The sequence below is a fragment of the Bufo gargarizans genome, chromosome 6 (genome assembly GCF_014858855.1).
Source record: "Bufo gargarizans isolate SCDJY-AF-19 chromosome 6, ASM1485885v1, whole genome shotgun sequence".
Lineage (NCBI taxonomy): Eukaryota > Metazoa > Chordata > Amphibia > Anura > Bufonidae > Bufo > Bufo gargarizans.
In genome coordinates this window covers 308,338,915-308,363,295 of record NC_058085.1, presented here as the reverse complement: position 1 = coordinate 308,363,295, position 24,381 = coordinate 308,338,915, and the positions used below count along the sequence as shown (strand labels likewise).

At 45.3% G+C, this 24,381-nt stretch overlaps 1 protein-coding gene across 2 annotated transcripts in view; it reads right to left on the bottom strand.

Moving 5' to 3' along the window:
• The window catches only part of STAMBPL1 (STAM binding protein like 1), a 92,160-nt gene that overhangs the window by 31,571 nt on the left and 36,208 nt on the right, over positions 1-24,381 (bottom strand). The window contains exons 3-8 of one of the 2 annotated variants that reach the window (XM_044297033.1): positions 23,023-23,133; positions 22,698-22,915; positions 22,536-22,611; positions 11,240-11,335; positions 7,378-7,747; positions 5,913-6,037 (exon numbers count right to left, since the gene is read on the bottom strand). In XM_044297033.1, coding sequence (XP_044152968.1) covers positions 5,913-6,037; positions 7,378-7,747; positions 11,240-11,335; positions 22,536-22,611; positions 22,698-22,774 — 744 coding nt within the window. In that variant the 5' untranslated portion in view covers positions 22,775-22,915; positions 23,023-23,133. The remainder of the gene's footprint in view (positions 1-5,912; positions 6,038-7,377; positions 7,748-11,239; positions 11,336-22,535; positions 22,612-22,697; positions 22,916-23,022; positions 23,134-24,381) is intronic. The other variant, XM_044297032.1, reaches the window with a different exon arrangement.

Below are 24,381 nucleotides of genomic sequence, written 5' to 3'. Positions count from 1 at the left end.
TCAGGGCCAGGGATCGAGGGTGGCTAGGTGGGAATTTACGCTTTCTATCAAATGTTTGTGAGATGGAGAGCTGAACGCTGGCGTGTGACATGGTTGAGACGCTTGGTGACGGAGGTGGTGGTGGTGGTGTTGGTGGTACATCCCCTGTTTGCTGGGCGGCAGGTGCCAACGTTCCTCCAGAGGCGGAGGAAGAGGCCGAGGCGGCAGCAGCAGAATAGGCCGAGGCGGCAGCAGCAGAAGAGGTAGCAGGGGGAGCCTGAGTGACTTCCTTGGTTTTAAGGTGTTTACTCCACTGCAGTTCATGCTTTGCATGCAGGTGCCTGGTCATGCAGGTTGTGCTCAGGTTCAGAACGTTAATGCCTCGCTTCAGGCTCTGATGGCACAGCGTGCAAACCACTCGGGTCTTGTCGTCAGCACATTGTTTGAAGAAGTGCCATGCCAGGGAACTCCTTGAAGCTGCCTTTGGGGTGCTCGGTCCCAGATGGCGGCGGTCAGTAGCAGGCGGAGTCTCTTGGCGGCGGGTGTTCTGCTTTTGCCCACTGCTCCCTCTTTTGCTACGCTGTTGGCTCGGTCTCACCACTGCCTCTTCCTCCGAACTGTGAAAGTCAGTGGCACGACCTTCATTCCATGTGGGGTCTAGGACCTCATCGTCCCCTGCATCGTCTTCCACCCAGTCTTGATCCCTGACCTCCTGTTCAGTCTGCACACTGCAGAAAGACGCAGCAGTTGGCACCTGTGTTTCGTCATCATCAGAGACATGCTGAGGTGGTATTCCCATGTCCTCATCATCAGGAAACATAAGTGGTTGTGCGTCAGTGCATTCTATGTCTTTCACCGCTGGGGAAGGGCTAGGTGGATGCCCTTGGGAAACCCTGCCAGCGGAGTCTTCAAACAGCATAAGAGACTGCTGCATAACTTGAGGCTGAGACAGTTTCCCTGGTATGCATGGGGGTGATGTGACAGACTGATGGGGTTGGTTTTCAGGCGCCATCTGTGCGCTTTCTGCAGAAGACTGGGTGGGAGATAATGTGAACGTGCTGGATCCACTGTCGGCCACCCAATTGACTAATGCCTGTACCTGCTCAGGCCTTACCATCCTTAGAACGGCATTGGGCCCCACCATATATCGCTGTAAATTCTGGCGGCTACTGGGACCTGAGGTAGTTGGTACACTAGGACGTGTGGATGTGGCAGAACGGCCACGTCCTCTCCCAGCACCAGAGGGTCCACTAACACCACCACGACCATGTCCACGTCCGCGTCCCTTACTAGATGTTTTTCTCATTGTTATGGTTCACCACAACAACAAATATATTATTTGGCCCAATGTATTGTATTCAAATTCAGCGGGATATAAATTTGAGGCCTAGTATTTAGGCGCTGGGTGACCGGTATGGATTTAGTGACAGAATTAGACTTGGAAATGCACAGAAGCGTGTGTGTGTGAAGTTATTCTGAATGACCCAATGTGCACCTTGAATATTATATACCCTTTTAGGGATAGATTTCAAATAGCTCTGATATAGCAGAAACCACTAAATTATGAAATTGCTAAATTGGGAATTGTATTTCAACCCAGAACAAAAAATGTGCTTTGACGGACACTAAATAACTTTCCCAGCCACAACAGGACAGCGTTAACGAGAGATTTAGCAGGATATAAATTTGAGGCCTAGTATTTAGGCGCTGGGTGACCGGTATGGGTTTAGTGACAGAATTAGACTTAGAAATACACAGTAGCGGGTGTGTGTGAAGTTATTCTGAATGACCCAATGTGCACCTTGAATATTATATACCCTTTTAGGGATAGATTTCAAATAGCTCTGATATAGCAGAAACCACTAAATTATGAAATTGCTAAATTGGGAATTGTATTTCAACCCAGAACAAAAAATGTGCTTTGACGGACACTAAATAACTTTCCCAGCCACAACAGGACAGCGTTAACGAGAGATTTAGCAGGATATAAATTTGAGGCCTAGTATTTAGGCGCTGGGTGACAGGTATGGGTTTAGTGACAGAATTAGACTTAGAAATACACAGTAGCGGGTGTGTGTGAAGTTATTCTGAATGACCCAATGTGCACCTTGAATATTATATACCCTTTTAGGGATAGATTTCAAATAGCTCTGATATAGCAGAAACCACTAAATTATGAAATTGCTAAATTGGGAATTGTATTTCAACCCAGAACAAAAAATGTGCTTTGACGGACACTAAATAACTTTCCCAGCCACAACAGGACAGCGTTAACGAGAGATTTAGCAGGATATAAATTTGAGGCCTAGTATTTAGGCGCTGGGTGACAGGTATGGGTTTAGTGACAGAATTAGACTTAGAAATACACAGTAGCGGGTGTGTGTGAAGTTATTCTGAATGACCCAATGTGCACCTTGAATATTATATACCCTTTTAGGGATAGATTTCAAATAGCTCTGATATAGCAGAAACCACTAAATTATGAAATTGCTAAATTGGGAATTGTATTTCAACCCAGAACAAAAAATGTGCTTTGACGGACACTAAATAACTTTCCCAGCCACAACAGGACAGCGTTAACGAGAGATTTAGCAGGATATAAATTTGAGGCCTAGTATTTAGGCGCTGGGTGACAGGTATGGGTTTAGTGACAGAATTAGACTTGGAAATACACAGTAGCGGGTGTGTGTGAAGTTATTCTGAATGACCCAATGTGCACCTTGAATATTATATACCCTTTTAGGGATAGATTTCAAATAGCTCTGATATAGCAGAAACCACTAAATTATGAAATTGCTAAATTGGGAATTGTATTTCAACCCAGAACAAGAAATGTGCTTGAACGGACACTAAATAACTCGCCCAGCTACAGCACTAAGGACAGATTTAGCTGGATATAAATTTGAGGCCTAGTATTTAGGCGCTGGGTGACAGGTATGGGTTTAGTGACAGAATTAGACTTGGAAATGCACAGTAGCGGGTGTGTGAAGTTATTCTGAATGTCCCTATGTGCACCTTCAATATGATCTACCCTTTTAGGGATAGATTTCAAATAGCTCTGATATAGCAGAAACCACTAAATTATGAAATTGCTAAATTGGGAATTGTATTTCAACCCAGAACAAGAAATGTGCTTGAACGGACACTAAATAACTCGCCCAGCTACAGCACTAAGGACAGATTTAGCTGGATATAAATTTGAGGCCTAGTATTTAGGCGCTGGGTGACAGGTATGGGTTTAGTGACAGAATTAGACTTGGAAATGCACAGTAGCGGGTGTGTGAAGTTATTCTGAATGTCCCTATGTGCACCTTCAATATGATCTACCCTTTTAGGGATAGATTTCAAATAGCTCTGATATAGCAGAAACCACTAAATTATGAAATTGCTAAATTGGGAATTGTATTTCAACCCAGAACAAGAAATGTGCTTGAACGGACACTAAATAACTCGCCCAGCTACAGCACTAACGACAGATTTAGCTGGATATGAATTTGAGGCCTAGTATTTAGGCGCTGGGTGACAGGTATGGGTTTAGTGACAGAATTAGACTTGGAAATGCACAGTAGCGGGTGTGTGAAGTTATTCTGAATGACCCTATGTGCACCTTGAATATTATATACCCTTTTAGGGATAGATTTCAAATAGCTCTGATACAGCAGAAACCACTAAATTTTTAAATTGCTAAATTGGGAATTGTATTTCAACCCAGAACAAAAAATGTGCTTTGACGGACACTAAATAACTTTCCCAGCCACAACAGGACAGCGGTAACGAGAGATTTAGCGGGATATAAATTTGAGGCCTAGTATTTAGGCGCTGGGTGACCGGTATGGATTTAGTGACAGAATTAGACTGGGATATGGCCAAAAAATAACCACACTATTGCTGGTTAAATGCACTTGGTGATGGGCGCAGCTTGCCCCTGATGTAGTATATGGCCAAAAAATGAACAGACTATTGCTGGTTAAATGCACTTGGTGTCACAGCTTGACCAACCACACTACTGAGGGTTAAATGCACTTGGTGACGGGCGCAGCTTGCCCCTGATGTAGTATATGGCCAAAAAATGAACAGACTATTGCTGGTTAAATGCACTTGGTGACGGGCGCAGCTTGCCCCTGATTTAGTATATGGCCAAAAAATGAACAGACTATTGCTGGTTAAATGCACTTGGTGTGATAGCTTGACCAACCACACTACTGAGGGTTAAATGCACTTGGTGACGGGCGCAGCTTGCCCCTGATGTAGTATACGGCCAAAAAATAAACAGACTATTGCTGGTTAAATGCACTTGGTGTGACAGCTTCACCCTGATGTAGGCTTTAGCCAAAAAACAAACGCACCATTGAGGGTTAAATGCACTTGGTGACAGGCGCAGCTTGCCCCTGATGTAGTATATGGCCAAAAAATAAACAGACTATTGCTGGTTAAATGCACTTGGTGTGACAGCTTCACCCTGATGTAGGCTTTAGCCAAAAAACAACCACACCATTGAGGGTTAAATGCACTTGGTCGCAGCTTGTGCTGGCGCACCACAAGACACAAAATGGCCGCCGATCACCCCAGAAAAATGTGACTGACAAACGGTCTGGGCAGCCTAAAAACAGTGAGCAATTGAGGATCAGCAGCTCAATGATCCACAGCTGCAGATCGATCAGTTAATCAAGTCCTTTGGAGGAGTTAATCTGCCTAATCTCGCCCTACTGTCGCAGCCGCAACCTCTCCCTACGCTAATCAGAGCAGAGTGACGGGCGGCGCTATGTGACTCCAGCTTAAATAGAGGCTGGGTCACATGGTGCTCTGGCCAATCACAGCCATGCCAATAGTAGGCATGGCTGTGATGGCCTCTTGGGGCAAGTAGTATGACGCTTGTTGATTGGCTGCTTTGCAGCCTTTCAAAAAGCACCAAGAAAGCGTCACAAAAGCGCGAAGAAAGCGACGAACACCGAACCCGAACCCGGACTTTTACGAAAATGTCCGGGTTCGGGTCCGTGTCACGGACACCCCAAAATTCGGTACGAACCCGAACTATACAGTTCGAGTTCGCTCATCCCTACTCACAATCACTGATGGAAATAACTGAAATGTGAACTCGGCCTCAGTCATTCTGGCACTCTGCTAGGTTGCATAGCGACGTTGCTGATGACAGACTCTATATACTTGGAAGTAGCCTTTAACTAAATGTGTAAATACTGTATTTTTCGCCCCATAAGACACCCCCCCCCCCCCCCCCAAAGTGGAGAAAAAATATGTCACTGTGTCTTATAGGTCGAATACTAATGAGTGCTTCTATTATGGAAGTGCTCATTAGTACCAAAGGACCGGGAAGCGGTGAATGCAGTGCTCCCTGGTCTCTGTACTCCTGGTCCTTTGCCGTCGGCTGTGTTGTGACTGCGCACAGAATAAGGACGCTCTGTGACCTCATGCTGTGTGCATCGTAGCCCAGCCACGGCAAGAAGAAGAGAGAGAGCTGGATCCTGGGATCCTGTGGCGTCCGGAACAGGAGAGGAAAGTTGCTTATTTTAATTTGATGTACTCTGAGGCTGGGAGCTGATCTAAGGCATGGGGGCTGATATGAGGCATGGGGTCTCATCTGAGGCATGTGGGCCTCAGCTGAAGTCTGAATGGAGATCTTGTTTATATTGAGGGGTCTGATCTGAGGGTCTTATTAACATTGGGGCTCTAAATGGGGCTGTGAGCTGAGGTCTGATTAACATTGGGGGTCTGATTGCTGGTCTGATCTGAGGTCTAATGAAAAATACTTTTTTCTTATTGTCCTCCTTTAAAACCTAGATGTGTCTTATAAAGTAAAAAAATACGGCAGCTACCAGACATATTATATACCAGTGAGGCATCTTTTGTACCCAAGTTCTTATTTTTAATTATGTGTTTCTTAAAATTGTAAAAAAATAAAAAATACAAATTCTTACCAGTTTACCACAAAGAATCCCACATGTCTCAATTCCTCTACTTGTATTTGCTTCGGCTAGCTGAAGAAATTTTTTAGAGAGATCTTTGGGCAGAACAACTATCCTTAATCCTTCCACAATTTCATCTGATAGAGATAAATAAAAATGGTTAGTAAAAGCTGCTCATCAGAACACAAATTATGTCCCCAGCTCAGCCTTGACATCAGGACCAGTTGTAGGTCAGATGGCAACATGTGCAGAACTGTATTGAGCCCCCTCCCTTGAATGAGATTTTGATAATGATGGCTTATCCTCAGGATAGGTCATCAATATCTGATTGGAGTGGGGGGTGCAACTCCCAGGACCTCTGCCGATCAGATGTTGATTCCTGTGGCCTCTTGTTAGGCCATTGACAACACAAAGATTGGTCACATGGCCTCGGTGCAGCTCAGCCCCATGCAAGTGAATAGACCTTGGCTGCAGTACAAAGGCCAGCCGCCATACAATGTACAACACTGTGCACTACTGCACACCAGAGCACCACTGCATCCTCAACAGCTGATCGACAGGGGTATCGGGAGACAGACCCCCCAACAATCAGATATTAATGACCTATCCAATTTTAATTAAGACTGTCCAATAAACACCAGGACCTGAAGTTAAAGGCTATGTACACCTTCTGGGGTAATTTTTGTTTATGATTGCCTTTTACTAATTTTTGGCTAAAAATCCTAATTTCAATTGGCCTTTATTAAAAACATTGAGCTGTTCTGTCACAAAGGGTTAACTGTTTTTCTAACTGTCTGACTGGCATTTTCACTTTTTGACGGTCATCTAATAAACCTTATCTCTAAACTACTAAATGGTCATAAACACTTATTTAAGCCACGTTCTTATCAGAAAGATAAGAACTGAGCTATAATGTCAGAGAGCAGAGATAATGAGCTGTCAGATTAGCTGGCTGACGGAGCAGAGAGAAAATTCAGATTCCTATATTAGAGCATCTCGGAGAGCAGAGATAAGGAGCCCATTAGCTCCCCAACTGACGGAAAACACAGAAAATCCAGAGGCCGCTACTAGAGCATTTCAGCTATGTACAGAAATAGGACTCTATATTTTTAATAAAGAAATATGAAAAAAATGCACTAATTAAAAAAAATGCCCCCAAAAGTGTTCATAGCCTTTCACTCCTGTGCAACTGCCTTGTCATAGGTTAAGGCACCAGCTAGTTCCAAGCGCCTATGCCATCATAGCCAGTTGCACACCCATCTGCAATGGCTGGTGACGCCACAGGTCACACACCCATATTTGCTGGAAAATTAATGAACTATTGTGTCAATGCCCCATTCCTGCTGGAGATAGGTCAATGGACTGCTACTTCCTGCACTGTACTGAGAGGTGGATGGAAATCTATACTGTGTAAGTGGAGTCTGCCATCATTATCATACACATCCATGTTATAAAGTCTTGGGTATCAAGCACTTACTTTGTACGGCACTTAGAGTCGCTGCTGGCTTTAAAGACCGGCTTATCGGGGGAGACTGTCCAGCATACAAAGCTGCATCATTTTTGACAGCTTTCCCAGACATTGCATTAGCCAATGAATTGCCTTTGGATGTGGGAAAACAAGATATCATGGTGCCATCTGTTTGCTCAGACACCTTAGACTTAAGGCTAAGGTTCCCTTGGTGTTTAAGCTGGTCTCGGATCAGGTCTTGCTTCCGGAGCTGGTCTTCAAAAAAGTTGAACTGCTCATTTTCTATTTGTTGCTGTCGGAGCTGTGCCACTCGCTTCTTCTCTGCCTCTAAAAGTTGCTGCTGTTCCATTTTCTTCAGACATTCTGCTTTTCTCTCATTCTAGCAATAAAATGTAAGAAGGTGCATTTATGAGCACCACTCAGAACGCAGTTAGCAATGATCTGTTGTAGTGATATAATCAGAACACTTCCATTAGAAGCAAAGAGTTCCTGTGCATTCATATGTAGGGTTGAGGGAATGAGGGAACTTAAAAAGGTTTTCTGATTTAGAAAACTCATTTGAAATATACCCCTATTAGGGCTCTTTCACACCTGCGTTCTTTTCTTCCGGCATAGAGTTCCGTCGTCGGGGCTCTATGCCGGGAGAATCCTGATCAGTTTTATCCTAATGCATTCTGAATGGAGAGAAATCCGTTCAGGATGCATCAGGATGTCTTCAGTTCCAGAACGGAACGTTTTTTGGCCGGAGAAAATACCGCAGCATGCTGCGCTTTTTGCTCCGGCCAAAAATCCTGAACACTTGCCGCAAGGCCGGATCCGGAATCAATGCCCATTGAAAGGCATAAATCCGGATCCGGCCTTAAGCTAAACGTCGTTTTGGCGCATTGCCGGATCCGACGTTTAGCTTTTTCTGAATGGTTACCATGGCTGCCAGGACGCTAAAGTCCTGGCAGCCATGGTAAAGTGTAGTGGGGAGCGGGGGAGCAGTATACTTACCGTCCGTGCGGTTCCCGGGGCGCTTCAGAGTGACGTCAGGGCACCCCACGCGCATGGATGACGTGATCGCATGGACACGTCATCCATGCACAATGGGCGCTCTGACGTCATTCTGGAGCGCCCCGGGAGCCGCACGGGCGGTAAGTATACTGCTCCCCCGCTCCCCGCTCCTACTATGGCAACCAGGACTTTAATAGCGTCCTGGCTGCCATAGTAACACTGAACGCATTTTGAAGACGGATCCGTCTTCAAATGCTTTCAGTTCACTTGCGTTTTTCCGGATCTGGCGTGTAATTCCGGCAAATGGAGTACACGCCGGATCCGGACAACGCAAGTGTGAAAGAGCCCTTAGAAAACTGCATGTTATTAGAGTAGAGTCCCTGTTCTGGACCCTCATGTGACTATAAAGAACATGCCCTCCTCTAGAGTAGGGATGCACAACCTTTCTGGCCCAAGGACCATACTGTCAGGCTAAACCATACCCAGGGGTCACAACAAAATGTAAGGGATTATCCCTACCTTTCTATATAGAAAGGATAGGCCATAAATGTCTGATAGGCGCTGGTTCAACTTCCAAAAGTCCCACTTATCTAGAGAATGTGGGAGTCCTTCTTACCCATTCACACTTCAGAAAGAATGAGACCCTGCATGAATAATTCGCTCTATTGTAGTTTATGTGAAGCCACCTCTCCATGGTTACACAGTGCATTAGTACACACCTGTCCTTGCATTGCACAGGTAGTGCACCCTTGCTCTAGAGCAGTGTCCTCAATTCCAGTTAAACTCAATGTTCATTCAATAAATGTGCCGGAACCTGTAGAGTCTAGAAGATCCGACACATTCATTGCGTAGACACTGATTTTAATTAAAACTGTTTTATGGTTAAAGGCTATTTTTGTTAATGCATTGCACTCATTTTAAGCTAAGAATCATTTTTTTCAATTGGTCTTTATTAAAAATGTGCAGCCATTTTCTCAGTACAGGCCTGACATTCTCTAGTAGCAGGATCTGAATTTTCTCTCTCTTCTGTCAGCCAGCTCATCTGACCGGCTCCTTATCGCTGATCTCCTAAACACTCATCATACTGTAGCTCAGTTCTTATCTTACTGTTACAAATGTGGCTTAAATACATGTTTATGACCTCTTGGTTTATTAGATGACCGGCACATTCACACAGCTACAAAAACAGTAAACCCTTTGTGACAAAACAGCTCAATATTTTTTAATAAAGACCAATTGATAAAAATATTTTTTACCCAAAGTTGGTAAAATGCAATAATAAAAAAAATTGTCCTCTAAGGTGTACATAGCCTTTATTTTTTCTGGCTGAGTGGCTGCATATGTGCTGCTAGGTTTCCCCCAAGACTACAGCTCATCCCCAGGGGAGTCACAGCAATAAGTCACAGCATTGGGACCCTTCATGCTGCCCTCACAGCCTGCAAAATAAAAAATGACAGAAATGTTTATCTCAGTGGTTGGTCACTAGCACATTAAAGAGAGTCAGTCACCAGGTAAGGCTACTTTCACACTCCCTTTTTCTGTGAATCCGTCATGGACCGTCTGCATCCGTTCAGAACGGATCCGTTTGTATTATCTTTACCATACCAAGACGGATCCGTCTTGAACACCATTGAAAGTCAATGGAGGATGGATCCGTTTTCTATTGTGCCAGATTGTGTCAGTGAAAACTGATCAGTTCCCGTTGACTTGCATTGGGTGTCAGGATGGATCCGTTTGGCTCAGTTTCATCAGACGGACACCAAAATGCTGCAAGCAGTGTTTTGGTGTCAGTCTCCAAAGCGGAATGGAGACTAATGGGAGGCAAACTGATGCATTCTGAGCGGATCCTTTTCCATTCAGAATGCATTAGGGCAAAACTGATCCGTTTTGGACCGCTTGTGAGAGCCCTGAACGGGTCTCGCAAATGGAACGCCAAAACGCCAGTGTGAAAGTAGCCTAACTCATTGTTATACCACACAATGCCTTGTAGGGCTAGCTCAGCTGAATGCAATGCGCTTTTCACTTAGCAATCCGTTGTTAACTTCTGGAGAAAAAGTTTTTTTATTACACATGCAGATGAGCAGTTAAGTGCACCAAGGCCACTCTGTGCAACCTGGCTCCTCTTGCTCCCTCAGCCTGCCCCTTCCTCTTCTTCTTGATTGACAGAACCAGGCAAAATGTGGGAACCTGGTCCTGTCAATCAAGAAGGAGAGAGAGAGAGGGGTTGGCTTAAGGAGCAGGAGGAACGAGGGTGCACAGAGTGGCTTGGGACCACCCCTGGTGCACTTAACTGATCATTTGCATATGGAAGAAAAGTACTTTTCCCAGGAATGAAGCAACAGATCACTAAGTGATGGGTATCAGCTGAACTAGTCCTACAAGGCATTGTGCCTGGTTTATCAATGAATTTTCCAGTGACAGATGCCCTTTAATGTGGTGCCGTTCTTCTAGTAGCACCCAGCCAGCACTACCAGCGGGATCTGAGTTCTACAACACATTAACAGACAGAGTGACAACCCACTGAAATCAGCATGGTCACCTCAGAGACGCCACCATTAAGGGTCAGACAAGTTGGACATAGGACGTAGAAGACATCTGGATGTACTGCAGGACTTCCACACTCATGGCATTGGCTATGATGGCACAATGCTCTCACCCTGGACATGTAACCAGTTAGATGCCGCAGTCAGTAACAAAACAAAGGTCAGGGGCAATTAGCTTTTATATTTTGATAATTTCTATTCTCAGCCTGGACATTATGATCTCTGTCACTAATACAATACATAGGTTTGTATCACATTGCACATCGATAGCCTTGTAACAGCAATCACAAAAAAAGTTATCCAATGTAATACTGACTTTCTATAAAACTTACTATATCTTTAAAGTATTCTTGATATTCTTGGTTATATTTCTTGAGAAGGTCTTTTTTTAGCTCATCTGTCCTTGGAAATGCAACCTCCTTCAATTTCTTAAAGAAAAGCAGAAAAAATAAAGAAGTTACTTTGCAATACATGACATCGCGTAATATCCTTCTACCATGGGAGTGACTAGTGCCGTCGTGTAACGCTGAGGGTCTCAGGCCCCATTCACACGTCTGTGATGACATCTGTGGCAAGATGGTCAGCGGCTCATCTGTGAAGATGTCCGTGAAGGATCAGTGTTTGGTCTGTGTGTCCATCTAGGCTAGGCATATCCGTGATGAATCAGTGGTTTTCACGGACCCATAGACTTCCATGGGCGTGTTTGGTCCACATCACAGACCTAAATGGTACGTCTCTGTGGTATTAAAAAAAGATCACTGATATGTAAATAAACACATTAAAATCAATGGGTATGTGTGCTGTCCATGGAGAGCACAGATAGCACACGCCTGTGATTCACTCACGTGTGAAAGAGGCCTTACATTCATTACTCTGAACAGAGCAAATGTTTTACGAGAAACCTTTTTAACCCTTTAATGACCAGGCTGAGCAGGCCTGGACCAAGTTTTTTTTAAATATTTTTGGAACTTTCATGGTAGCTTTTATCATTTTGAGTTTAGTTTTTATTCAGTTTTTTGTGAGAATGTGAAAACCCCCAGCAATTGCAACATTTTTCTTTCTAGTTTTTTTTCATACTGTTTATTGTGTGGTAAAAATATATATATTTTTTTTGCAGACCCATTGACTTGAATGGAGCCACGGAACGTGATTTGCAGGCAATAATAGGACATGTTCTATCTTTCAACGGAACAGAAAAAGGGAAATACGGAAACGGAATGCATACGGAGTACTTTCTGTTTTTTTGGCGGAACCATTGAAATGAATGGTACCGTATGCGGAATGCAAAAAACGGCCTGCAAAATGGAAAAAAAACGGTAGTGTGAAAGAGGCCTAATACTGATGACCTAACCTCTGGATAGGTCATCAAAGTATCTGATGGACCCAGGAGTCCTGCCGATCAGCTGTTGGAGAAGGCACCGACGCTCCTGTGAGCGCTGTGGCCTTCTCCGTGCTCACCAAGCACAGTTCCATATATTGTATCGTGGAAGTGCTTGGTGTTGCAGCTCAGCCGCAATCACTTCAATGGGGCTGAGCTGCTCCTAGGCCACGTGACCGATGAACATGTCGTCACTGTCCTAGGGAAAGCTGAGAGAAGGCCGCGGTGCTATAGCAAGTGCCAGTGCCTTCTCAAACAGCTGATCGGCGGGGCTCCCAGGTGTCAAACCCCCCCAATCAGGTCATCAATATTAAAGTCTCCGAAAACCCCTTTAAGTTTATTTGATGGTTCAATAGGATTGCAGTGATACCAAATACATAAAGTATTTTTATTGTTTTAGTACTTCTGCACAATAAAACCATATTGTATCATTGCAATTCAATAGACATACCACTTTGAGCTACATATTATTTAAAGGGGTATTCCCAGCTCAGACATTGGGGGCATAATGCTAAGAAGTTGGACCCACACCTATACTTAGAACGGAGTACCCAAAGTGCTAGCGGGCACACCGCGCATGCAAGACCGCCCTTCATTCCTATGGGGGTGCCAAAAATAGCCTAGCAGAAGTCCCATTGAAATGAATGGGAAGCGCACTGCGCAAGTGCAGCCACTGCTCGATTCACTTTTATGGGTCTAATGGAAATAGCTGAGCCAGCACTTGGCTATTTTCGGTTCTCCCATACAAATGAATGAAGGGCAGCACTTTGTAGGCTCCTATCAGACATTGGGGTGATATCTTAGCTAATGTCACCATTTTACTGTGACATTCTGCTGTGTACCACATTGGTAGGAAAGACTACTGGTGCTGTCTTCAATCTTCTCCTCCTTTTAATATAATCCATTTTAGTGCAGGAACTAGCACCCGCTCACAAACAGATATATACAATGAAAGTCAATGAGGGGTTAAAGAGAGATCTCTGTTTTTCCAATTCCCCTGCTTTTAGCCACTAGAGGGCGCACACTGTTATTATTGGGGTCCCTCTAGTGGCGGCTGAAGGAAGCCAGACTTTTATACTTTTAAAGGGGTATTCTAGTTATAAGTCATACACTATTGCCATTGATCCTGTGGATAGGGGAGAGCTTGATTTAACTGGAATATCCCCCTAGGGTGCCTTTACATGTGGTAGAGTTTGTTACAGAAAATTACTGCAAGCAAAGATCACTTCTATTCATCTGACCGAGGCCTGCAGAAATCCATGCACCTGCCACCAAAACAATGCCATAAATAGAATTGTTTTGCAATTTTTGCAACAAAATCTGCCACATGTGAAGCATCCAAAAGGGATATTCCATTTAAATCAAGTTATCCCCTATCCATAGAGAGCACAGATGTCGATTTCCTCCGATCCCTATCAGCGGCTAGAGGCTGAGGGGCAGGACCTATTGAAGAGAGATCAATGAGGGTCCTCCTCTGGTGCAGACAGGACAGAGGGGAAGGTGGCTGACTGATCTCAAACACATATAGAAGAATATTTAGTAATAGTTTTGGTTACAATATGATGGAAGAAAGGAATTGCTGGGAGATTTTTCTATTATTTTGTGTATTTTCTTTGGTTAAAAAGCAGGATCAACAATATTAAACCATACTGCCTGGTAGTGTTGATTCTGCTGATTAAAATGAAACTTGTTCTGTGAAAATTGGTTGTGGCTAGAGATGAGCGAATCGAAGTTGACGAAGTGGAATTCAATCGGAATTTCAGGAAAAATTTGATTTGCACCGAATCCGAATTTCCTCCTGCTTCGTGGTAACGAATGGCATTTTTTCCTAAAATGGCTACTGTAAGTGTTAGGACATGGAGCAAGGAACTCTGGGAATGATGGATCACCCACAATGCCATGCATGCAGCCAATCAGCAGCCAGCCAGCCCTGTGATGTCACAGCCCTATACAGTTGCAAGAAAAAGTATGTGAACCCTTTGGAATGATATGGATTTCTGCCCAAATTGGTCACAAAATGTGATCTGATCTTCATCTAAGTCACAACAATAGGCAATCACAGTCTGCTTAAACTAATAACACACAAATAATTAAATGTTACCATGTTTTTATTGAACACACCATGTAAACATTCACAGTGCAGGTGGAAAAAGTATGTGAACCCCTAGAATAATGCCCTCTCCAAGAGCTAATTGAAGTGAGGTGTCAGCCAACTGGAGTCCAATCAATGAAATAATATTGGAGGTTTTTGTTACAGCTGCCCTGCCCTATAAAAAACACACACCAGTTCTGGGTTTGCTTTTCACAAGAAGCATTGCCTGATGTGAATGATGCCTCGCACAAAAGAGCTCTCAGAAGACCTACAATTAAGAATTGTTGACTTGCATAAACCTGGTAAGTTTTATCCTGCAATCCATGTACTAGTTTAGTAGCTCTTCTCTGAACTCTCTCCAAGGTATCAATATCCTTTTGGAGATATGGTCTCCAGTACTGAGCACAATACTCCAAATGAGGTCTCACTAGTGCTCTGTAGAGCGGCATGAGCACCTCCCTCTTTCTACACTGGTAATGCCTCTCCCTATACACCCAAGCATTCTGCCAGCATTTCCTACTGCTCTATGACATTGTCTGCCTACCTTTAAGTCTTCGGAAATAATGACCCCTAAATCCCTTTCCTCAGATACTGAGGTTAGGACTGTATCACTCATTTTATATTCTGCTCTTGGGTTTTTACGCCCCAGGTGCATTATCTTGCACTTATCAACATTAAATTTTAGTTGCCAGATTTTTGACCATTCCTCTAGTTTTCCTAAATCCTTTTCCATTCAGTGTATCCCTCCAGGAACATCAATGTTACAAATCTTTGTGTCATCAGCAAAAAGACACACCTTTCCATCGAGGCCTTCTGAAATTTCGCTGATAAAGATCAGTGGCAATAAATATATATATTTGCAGTTCGGCGGTGCAGTTATATGTTCTAAAGCCTTTTGTGGCATGTATAAGTGGAAAAAAATAAGTGTTTATTTGCCGTTCAGCAGTGCAGTTACCATATATGATCTAAAGCCCTTTTTGGTATGTATTAGTGGCAAAAAATATATATATTATTTGCCGTTCAGCTGTGTAGTTATATGTTCTAAAGTTTTTTGTGGGGTGTATAAGTGGAATAAAGTAAGGGTCTATTTGCTGTTTAGCCGTGCAGTTATATGTTCTAAAGTCCTTTGTATTAGTGGCACAAAAAAAAGTATTTGCCGTTGTGTGGTGAAGTGAGAAAATTACAGTCCTTTTTGGCGTTTATTAGTGGCAAAAATTATATATTTGCCGTTCAGCAGTCCAGTTATATGTTCTAAAGCCCTTTTTGTTGTGTATTAGTGGCAAAAAATATATATATTTGCTGTTCAGCGGTGCAGTTATATGTTCTAAAGCCTATTGTGGAGTGTATAAGTGGAAAAAAATAAGGGCCTATTTGCCATTCAGCGGTGCAGTTATATGTTCTAAATCCCTTTTTAGCGTGTATTAGTGGCACAAAAATAAAGTATTTGCCGTTGTGTGGTGAAGTGAGAAAATTACAGCCCTTTTTGGCGTGTATCAGTGGTAAAAAAAATATACTGTATATATTTGCTGTTCAGTGCTGCTGTTATATGTTCTAAAGCAGTGATGCCCAACCTACGGCCCGCGGGCCACATCCGGCCCGCAAAGCTGTGTCATGTGGCTGGTGCAGTGACCGAAGGGTGGAACTTGCGCACAGTTGCAGAAGAGACGCGCTTGTGCCACCATTCCTAATTATACTGTGGGGCAGTACTATTATTGGTTTTGCGGCGACTGAAGACCCAATCTCCCCACACCCGCCCCGTACAGACCCTCTCTGGACTCTCAGCTAGGCATCAGAGCACGTCGAAGGAGAAGGTGAGGATGAGTCAGATGGGAGCAGGAGGTCTGTGGAGGAAGTGACTGGCAAGGTGTGGTACTGGTGGAAGTGATTGGACCTGAGCCTATTTCTTAGGCCGAATGCACACGGCCATGTTCCGCGGCCGAGAGCGGTCCGTAATATGCCAGGCTGGATTCCTGTTCAGAGCAGGAGCGCACGGCATCATTGGTTGCCATGACGCCATGTGCTTCATGTCGCCGCTGCACTACAGTAATACACTATACGAGTGTATTACTGTAGTTCAGCGGCAGCATGAAGCGCACGGCATCATAGCAACCAATGACGCCGTGCGCTCCTGCTCTGAACAAGAATCCAGTCCGGCATACCACGGACTGCTCTCAGCCGCGGAACACAGCCGTGTGCATTCGGCCTTAATATGTGATTACTATGTCTCGTGCCTGTGTGAGGAGACTCATAATTTTGCAACACAAGGCTTTTCCAGAAAGAGTTTCCTGCATTCCACTCCTTAGTGTTGCTATGCCCAGAGATGTGTCACCTTCACAGTAATGCTCACATGCTCCCTTCACAGTGGTAATGCCCAGATGTGCCCTATTCACAGGGGTAATGCCCATATATGCCCCCCCCCTTCACAGTAGCAATGCTCACTTGTGCCCCCTTCACGGTAAAAATGCCCAGATGCTCCCCCTTTACAGAAAAAATACCCAGATATCTGTCCCTTCACAGTAGTAATGCTCACACGTGCCCCCTCACAGTGTTTGCATTTCATTCTGCAAAGCTACCTGGTTCTGGCCCGTGAAATTTATACCATGTCTAGTGTCCTTTTTGGCGTATATTAGTGGAAAGAAAAGGGCTTATTAGCCGTTGTGTGGTGAAGTTAGAAAATTACAGACTATTTTGGGGTGTTTTAATTTCCTTTTTATTTATTTAGGTATTTTTTATTTGATCTAACAATATGTCAGACAGAGAAGTGACAGGCCCTGCACAGGGGCGTGGCAGAGGCCTAAATGTTTCTGGTGCAGGTCGTTGCAGCGAGAGGCCTGCGCTCCCCGTGTCATCTAGGGGTCATGTCTTGACCAGCAACCCAGCTGTTCCTGAATAGTTGACTCGGTCATCCACTTCATCCCAAGTGACATCAGACACCCCCAGCCAAGAGTCGGTAGGTTCGTCAGACACAACCCTTAGTTGGCATGGCCCGGGAGCAAGCCCTTTGCCCTCACCTGTCCTCAACCTGCCTCTGTCCTTTTCTGTTCCCTTAGCCAAAGAAGTATTATATGCTATGGGCTTAGCTCCACTATACAGTGAGAACGAGCTACTAGAGGACAGTCAACAGCTAATGGCCAGCCAAGATGTGGAGGAGACATCTGCCGATTCCTCCGGTAGGCGGGCAAGTAGTGATGAGAAGAGTGGCGTGGGAGCTGGTGTTGCGAGCGGTCAGGCTCCTGACCCAGAGACTGTTGAGGACGACATCAGTGACATGCAGACAGTACTTCATGATGATGATGTAGCTGATTGCACTTGGGAGCCAGGTGAATTCGGGACCTCATCATCATTGGGAGAAGAGGGTGGCAGCTTGCCTGTGAGGCAGCGGTGGAGCCAGCAAGTTGCTAGCGTGGCCGGAAGTCAGCAGGGTAGCAGCAGTGGGAGGTTGGGAGTACAATGTGCCCGGGGTAGACCACCTGCCCAGAAAGTAGTGGTGCAGGGGCTCACGGAAGCAGCGGCGGTAGCAGTCAAACAGTGCGTAGTGTTGGGGATAAAAATCACCTACTCGGCGGTGTGGCAGTTTTTTGTTATGTGGCCGGAGGAGGTGAACATGTCTATTTGTAGAATCTGTGGGCAGAAGGTAAAGCGTGGCCAGGATACCAATGTTGGCACAATGGCCCTGTGTTAACAAATGCAGCGTCACCATAAAATGGCCTGGGAGAACTGTGGCTCTGATGTGGTGGTCCAGCCTGCCGCAGCAACCGCTGCATCACCCAGTGGCACACACCCAATTTCAGGCAGTCAAGGCTGCACCACCTCAGCCGAAGGGAGCTGTCTGTCCTTCCCATCATCTACTTGTCCTAATGCTCCTGATCCTCCTCCTACTCCTCGTCAGTCATTCCGTCAGCAATCGATCAACGAAGCGATTGCCAAGAGACAACAGTATGCTTGCACTCATCCAACGGTGCAGAAGCTGAATATGCTACTGGCCAAGTTGCTGGTGCTGCGGTCCCTCCCTTTCCAAGTGGTGGACTCTGCACCTTTCAGAGAACTGATGGCTTGTGCCGGGCCGAGGTGGAGAGTCCCAAGCCATCATTTCTTTGCCAAGAAGGCAGTACCAGGCCTGCACACGTATGTAGAAAAGAAGGTGGGCCAGTCCTTGAGCCTGTCGGTGTCTGCCAAAGTACACGGCAGCACCAACGTGTGGAGCTGTAACTACGGTCAGGGACAATATATGTCCTTTACGGCCCACTGGGTGAATGTGGTTTCTGCACAGCCACACCAGCAACTTGGCCTGGTGACGCCGCTTCCTCCTCCACGTTCTCACACCGTTTGTCCTGCGACAATGTCCGCCTCTAGCTCCTCATCCTCCACCGTGTCCTCAGCCTCCACTGGAGGGACAATTCACAGTGCCCCTCCAGCATACCACATGTGCAGTGCATGCTGTTCTGCACCTCGTTTGCTTTGGCGAACGAAGTCACACAGGGGAGGAACTGCTCCATGTCCTTCATCAAGAAATCGAATCCTGGCTTTCTTTCACGACAACTCAAAATCGGAACCATGGTGACCGACAATGGGAAGAACATAGCGTCTGTGCTGCGTCAAGGAGGGCTGAGCTATGCACCCCGCATGGCACACGTGTTCAATCTGGTTGTCAAGCAGTTCCTGAAGTCTTCTACCCATCTGAAAGACATCCTAAAAAGTGGCCAGGAAAGTTTGCATGCACTTTAGCCTTTCGTACACTGCAAAGCACACCCTCCTTGAGCTGCAGTGGCAGAACGGCATCCCCCAACATATGCTGATATGCAACGTTTCCACCCTCCATATGTTGGACCGACTACACAAACAGAGCAAAGCCATAAACAATTTCTTGATGACCCAATGTAACTTCGATGTCAGTCAGTGGCAGCTCATGCGTGACACCTTCTGTTTGCTCAGGCCCTTTGAGGAGGCCACGTTATTTGTCAGTCGCCAGGACTAAGGGAGCATTCCACTTCTTCATGTACTGGAACAGATGCTGGTAAATCTGTCTGGTCAGGGGACTGGAGACGCCACGTCACGCCATGCCACGCCTAGATCTCACAGCCACATGAGCCCTGTGGGGGCTGAACTGGAGGAGGAGGACATTGGAGCACAAGCAATGTGTAGCAAAATAGGTGGTGTTTCTACACAGGTGACAGGAGAAAAGGAGCAGGAGCAGCCAGAGGAGCTACAGGGCGATGAGGAAGATGAGGCAGAGGACCCAGACACACAGTGGCAGTATGCAGTGGAGATGGAGGCGTGGAGTCCCTCCTAGTCACTTGCACAAATAGCCCGCTGCATGCTCACTTGCTTGCGTAGTGACAGCCGAATTGTCACCATTCAGCAGAGGGTTGACTTTAGGCTCTCCACCTTGTTGGACCCTCGCTACTGGTCCAAAATGGGGCCTTTTTTACACCCGCTGAGAGGGAGGACAAACTGAACTACTATAGAGACATCCTATGTAGCCAGTTTGCGGCGGCCTATCTGCGCCATCGTCCATCCTCTCGCAGCTCTGACCGGGGGGGCTCTCTGCGCTGACGTTCCTCTGCCATGGCTGCTGTGGCAGGGTGGGGGGGCAGGAGCAGGTCCAGCTCCATCAGCAGCAACTTGAGTCTAGAGTCACTGCTGAGCAGCTTTCTTCACTCGCCTTGTGAAGAAACTACTCAGCAGCAGCAGCTAGACCTGGAGCAGGACCTGAACCAGCAGGTGGTGGGATACTTGGACAGCACCCTGCCACCCCACATTGAAGATCCGCTGGACTACTGGGAATCCAAACTGGATTTGTGGCCACAACTAGCAGAGTTTGCCCTGGAAAAGCCGTTCTGCCCGGCCAGTAGTGTGGCATCAGAGCGAGTGTTTAGTGCGGAGGGGGCCATAGTTACCCCAAGAAGAACTCACCTATCCACCCAAAATGTGCAGAGACTGAAGATGTGAAGATGAATCAGGCGTGGATCAGGCAGGATTTCCACCCACCAATGTCTGATGCATCAGACTAGATCATCCATGGTGCCACACCAACACTTTGACAAAAGAGACCGGTTTCTTCTGGCTACCTGCCTGAGCTAATATTCTGACACTGCCACCCGCCTGATGCCAGACATCTGATGCCAAGTACTCCTTCTTTCACCCACCATCTTCAGCTGGTACTGGCATTGCCACCCACCTCCCCACTCTGTCACCGGGTGACCCTGTGGTCTCCTGATGCTGTTGCCACCTCCACACTATGTCACCTTGCCAGTCTGTGGTCTCCTGATGCTGCTGCCACTTCCACACTAAGTCACCTTGCCACTCTGTGGTCTCCTGATGCTGCTGCCACCTCCACACCATGTAACCTTGCCACTCTGTGGTCTCCTGATGCTGCTGCCACCTCCACGCTATGTCACCTTACCACTCTGTGGTCGCCTGGTGCTGCTGCCACTTCCACACTATGGTATGTCACATTGCCACTCTGTGGTCTCCTGATGCTGCTGCCATTTACACTCTATGTGGTCTCCTGATGCTGCTTCCACCTCCACACTATGTCACCTTACTACTCTGTGGCCTCCTGATGCTGCTGCCACCTCCACACTGTTATTGTGCCATGCTGTGGCCTCCTCATGCTGCTGCTGCTGCCACCTCCACACTGTCATTGTGCCTCCCTATGGTCTCCACCTGATGCTGCTGCTGCCACCTCCACACTCTGTCATTGTGCCACTCTGTGGCCTCCTGATGCTGCCACTACCTCCACCCTGTGATTGTGCCACTATGTGGCCTCCTGATGCTGCTGCCACCTCCACACTGTGAATGTGCCACTCTGTGGCTTCTTGATGCTACTGCTGCCACCTCCACAATGTCATTGTGCAACTCTGTGGCCTCCTCCTGATGCTGCTGCCACCTCCACACTGTGATTGTGCCACTCTGTGGTCTCATCATGCTGCTTCCACCTCACCACTATGTCATAGGGCCACTCTGTGGACTTCTCATGCTGTTACCACCTTCTCCACTTCATGAATGGGCACTATTTTGCCTTTCGGCCTGGCTGACCTCATCATTTATTTGACCCTTCTTCTGATCTGTCAGAAGGAAGGAAAAATGAGATGCACAATGGATAATGTCTATGTAACAGCTGTAAGGCCTGCATGACATGGTGCCTATTTTGCATCAGAATTGGCTTATGATTTGGTAGCCAAAAGCAGGAGTGGGTACAAAAGACATGCAAATATTCCATTCACGTGTCATCTCTGTTTTGGATCCACTCCTGTTTTTTTTGGCTTAAGCAATACTGATGGATTACTGATCAAATTCTGACCGAGTGAAGGCGGATGCTCCACAGACAAGATCCGTTTTTTAGGGGTTATTGTTCTGACAGATCAGAGGAAGGGCAAAATAATCAGTGGCGTCAACACAAACTTACTGCTGACACCCTCTCCACTCCATCGGGGGGCTCTACTTGTATAAGCGTTTAATAGAACAGGTTCTGTAGACATCTATTTGGAATCAGCTGCCGATGGTGTAAAAGGAGTGCGCTTCTTCTTGTTATTCAGTTTTGGCCCCGCAACTTCCCAAATAAGTGAAGTGTGCAATGATTCTAAGAGCAATGCCTGTCATCTGCATGTCATACGGATTCATGCATGTCATACTGACTATGCGGTGTTACTGCAAGGCACGGTGTTCTACACCACTATAAAAAGTGGAAATAACCGTGTTTTAACGCGATTCACCACTAATATATTTCTGATTGAACCAAATTTTTTTTTAAAATTCGGCGAAGTGGCCGAATCGAATTTGGGAGAAATTTGCTAATCTTTAGTTGTGGTGTTTCTGAAATTTTTTTTATTCCATATGCAAATGAGGGCTTCAGTGCTCCAAGGGGCGTGACTGAAAACGGAGAGGTGAGGGGCCAGGCCCCGCCTCTCAGCGCACTTATAAAATAAAGAACAAAGTCCTTTTTCTTGGGAGTGCCACAACCAATTTTCACACAACAGGAATCATTTTTATCAGTGGGATCAACCCTACCAGGCAGTATTCCTGGTTTAATAGGATTGACCCTACCGACAGGTGCTTTAATTCCTTCAAATTAAATGGGCAAATAGAATGTTTCCAGAGCCTATGAATATAAAGAAATACATAGGTCATGATAAATGAAATTATAAATATTGCTTACCTTTAATATAACCTGTTTTTCTGGGATTTCACATTGTTGGTAGTCTCTGTGATTAGGAAGTTTCTCAACAAACAATCTGCAGCACAAAAAAAAACATTTTAAAGCCTACGGCAGAACTTAAAGACGTAAAGCTGTAAAACAGAACACACCCTAAACCCTCACGTGATAAATTTGTTGTAGAGAACAAAGGCATTTTCAAGATTCCCTTCATCCAGGTACACAGAGGCCATTCTCTCCATTTCCACTCCAGAACGAAAGTAGCGCCTGGGAGTGATGTCCTCGTTGATGGTGATGTTACAGCCCAGCTTGCTGAGGGCACGGACACGCTCCTCTGGGCTCAAAGATACATCAGTGTGATCTGGTATAGCTGCCAGCTTTTTCTACAAAAAATGCAATTAAAAAGTAATACAAAAATATATAAACACATTATTGAAACAATTTGATAATAAAATAATGTAATATTTCAACGTAAATGACCAAAACCTACAGTATGTTGGGTTTATCTGCAATGTGGGGAGACAAACCATCTTCAAAGAGCTATCTCAGATGATAGGCATGTTTGGAAATGTCCACTGTATACTAGGCACTGTACAGAAATCTAAAGTAGATAAAAAATATAACTGTCCCACCCCATTATCAGAGCAACTAAAATAAAAATAAAAATGTTAAAGTCTCTTAATACACTATAATAATAAATGTCTCCAAATACCACTTATGGAAGCCTTCCAGGCTCTGCCAGAAGCAAGATCTGATCAGACGAAACGTCAGTGTAAAACTAACAGTACAATACACTGGAGTAGGTTACTATCACAGTGTATTGTGCCGGATTAGGCTACTTTCACACTAGCATTGTTAGTATGCAAACATCCGGTATTTAAATTTTTTCAAAGATCAAAAGCGAAAGCAGCTCCTTCTATATCCTGGCACATGTGCAGACTGGAAAACCGGATCCGGCGACTCGGCAATTTCCAGAACACTTGGTACCGGATCCGACATCAATACATCTCTATGGAAATTAATACCGGATCCGGCAAGTGCGGTATTGCTCCGGGATTTTGGCCGTACAAGGGACAGAACGGAAGACATCCTGATGCATACTGAACGGATTGCTTTCCATTCACCATTCAGATGTGGTGGAACGGGAGCTTCGTGCCCTGGATGTGCATCCCTAAAATCTCCATCAACTGCAAGATGCTATCCTATCAATATGGGCCAACATTTCTAAAGAATGCTATCAGCACCTTGTTGAATCAATGCCACGTAGAATTAAGGCAGTTCTGATTCTGAAGGCAAAAGGGGGTCCAACACCGTATTAGTATAGTGTTCCTAATAATTCTTTAGGTGAGTGTAGTATATTGAGAATTTATTAATTTTACAAATGTAGGCAATTTTTTTCCATTCTCCTTGGAAACCTCTTATACAGATTGCATCTGTTGCTTGATGACAGTTTCCGGAGATTAGAAAAACTGAATAGAGCTCTGGACAGGCTGTAATTCAGGGTCAGAGTTAAGAAATACGATATGCATGGCTGTTTATATATATATTTATAAAAACTATTAAAAGCGGTCCACACATCAAAAATCAAAGCAAGCAACCACAACAAACATATGATGTTCTGAAAATACAGACTAAAGCTCATCAGGCCAGAAACATAGGGGGACATTTATTAAGTCTGGCATTTTACACACCACTCTTAATCTATCCCCTGCTGTCATCAGATGGAGTACAATTATTAAAGGGGTAATCTATCCCCTGCTGTCATCAGATGCGGTACAATTATTAAAGGGGTTGTCTTATGTTAGGAAAGCAAAGAGAGTGCCACATCTGCCCATGGTATGTGTCTGGG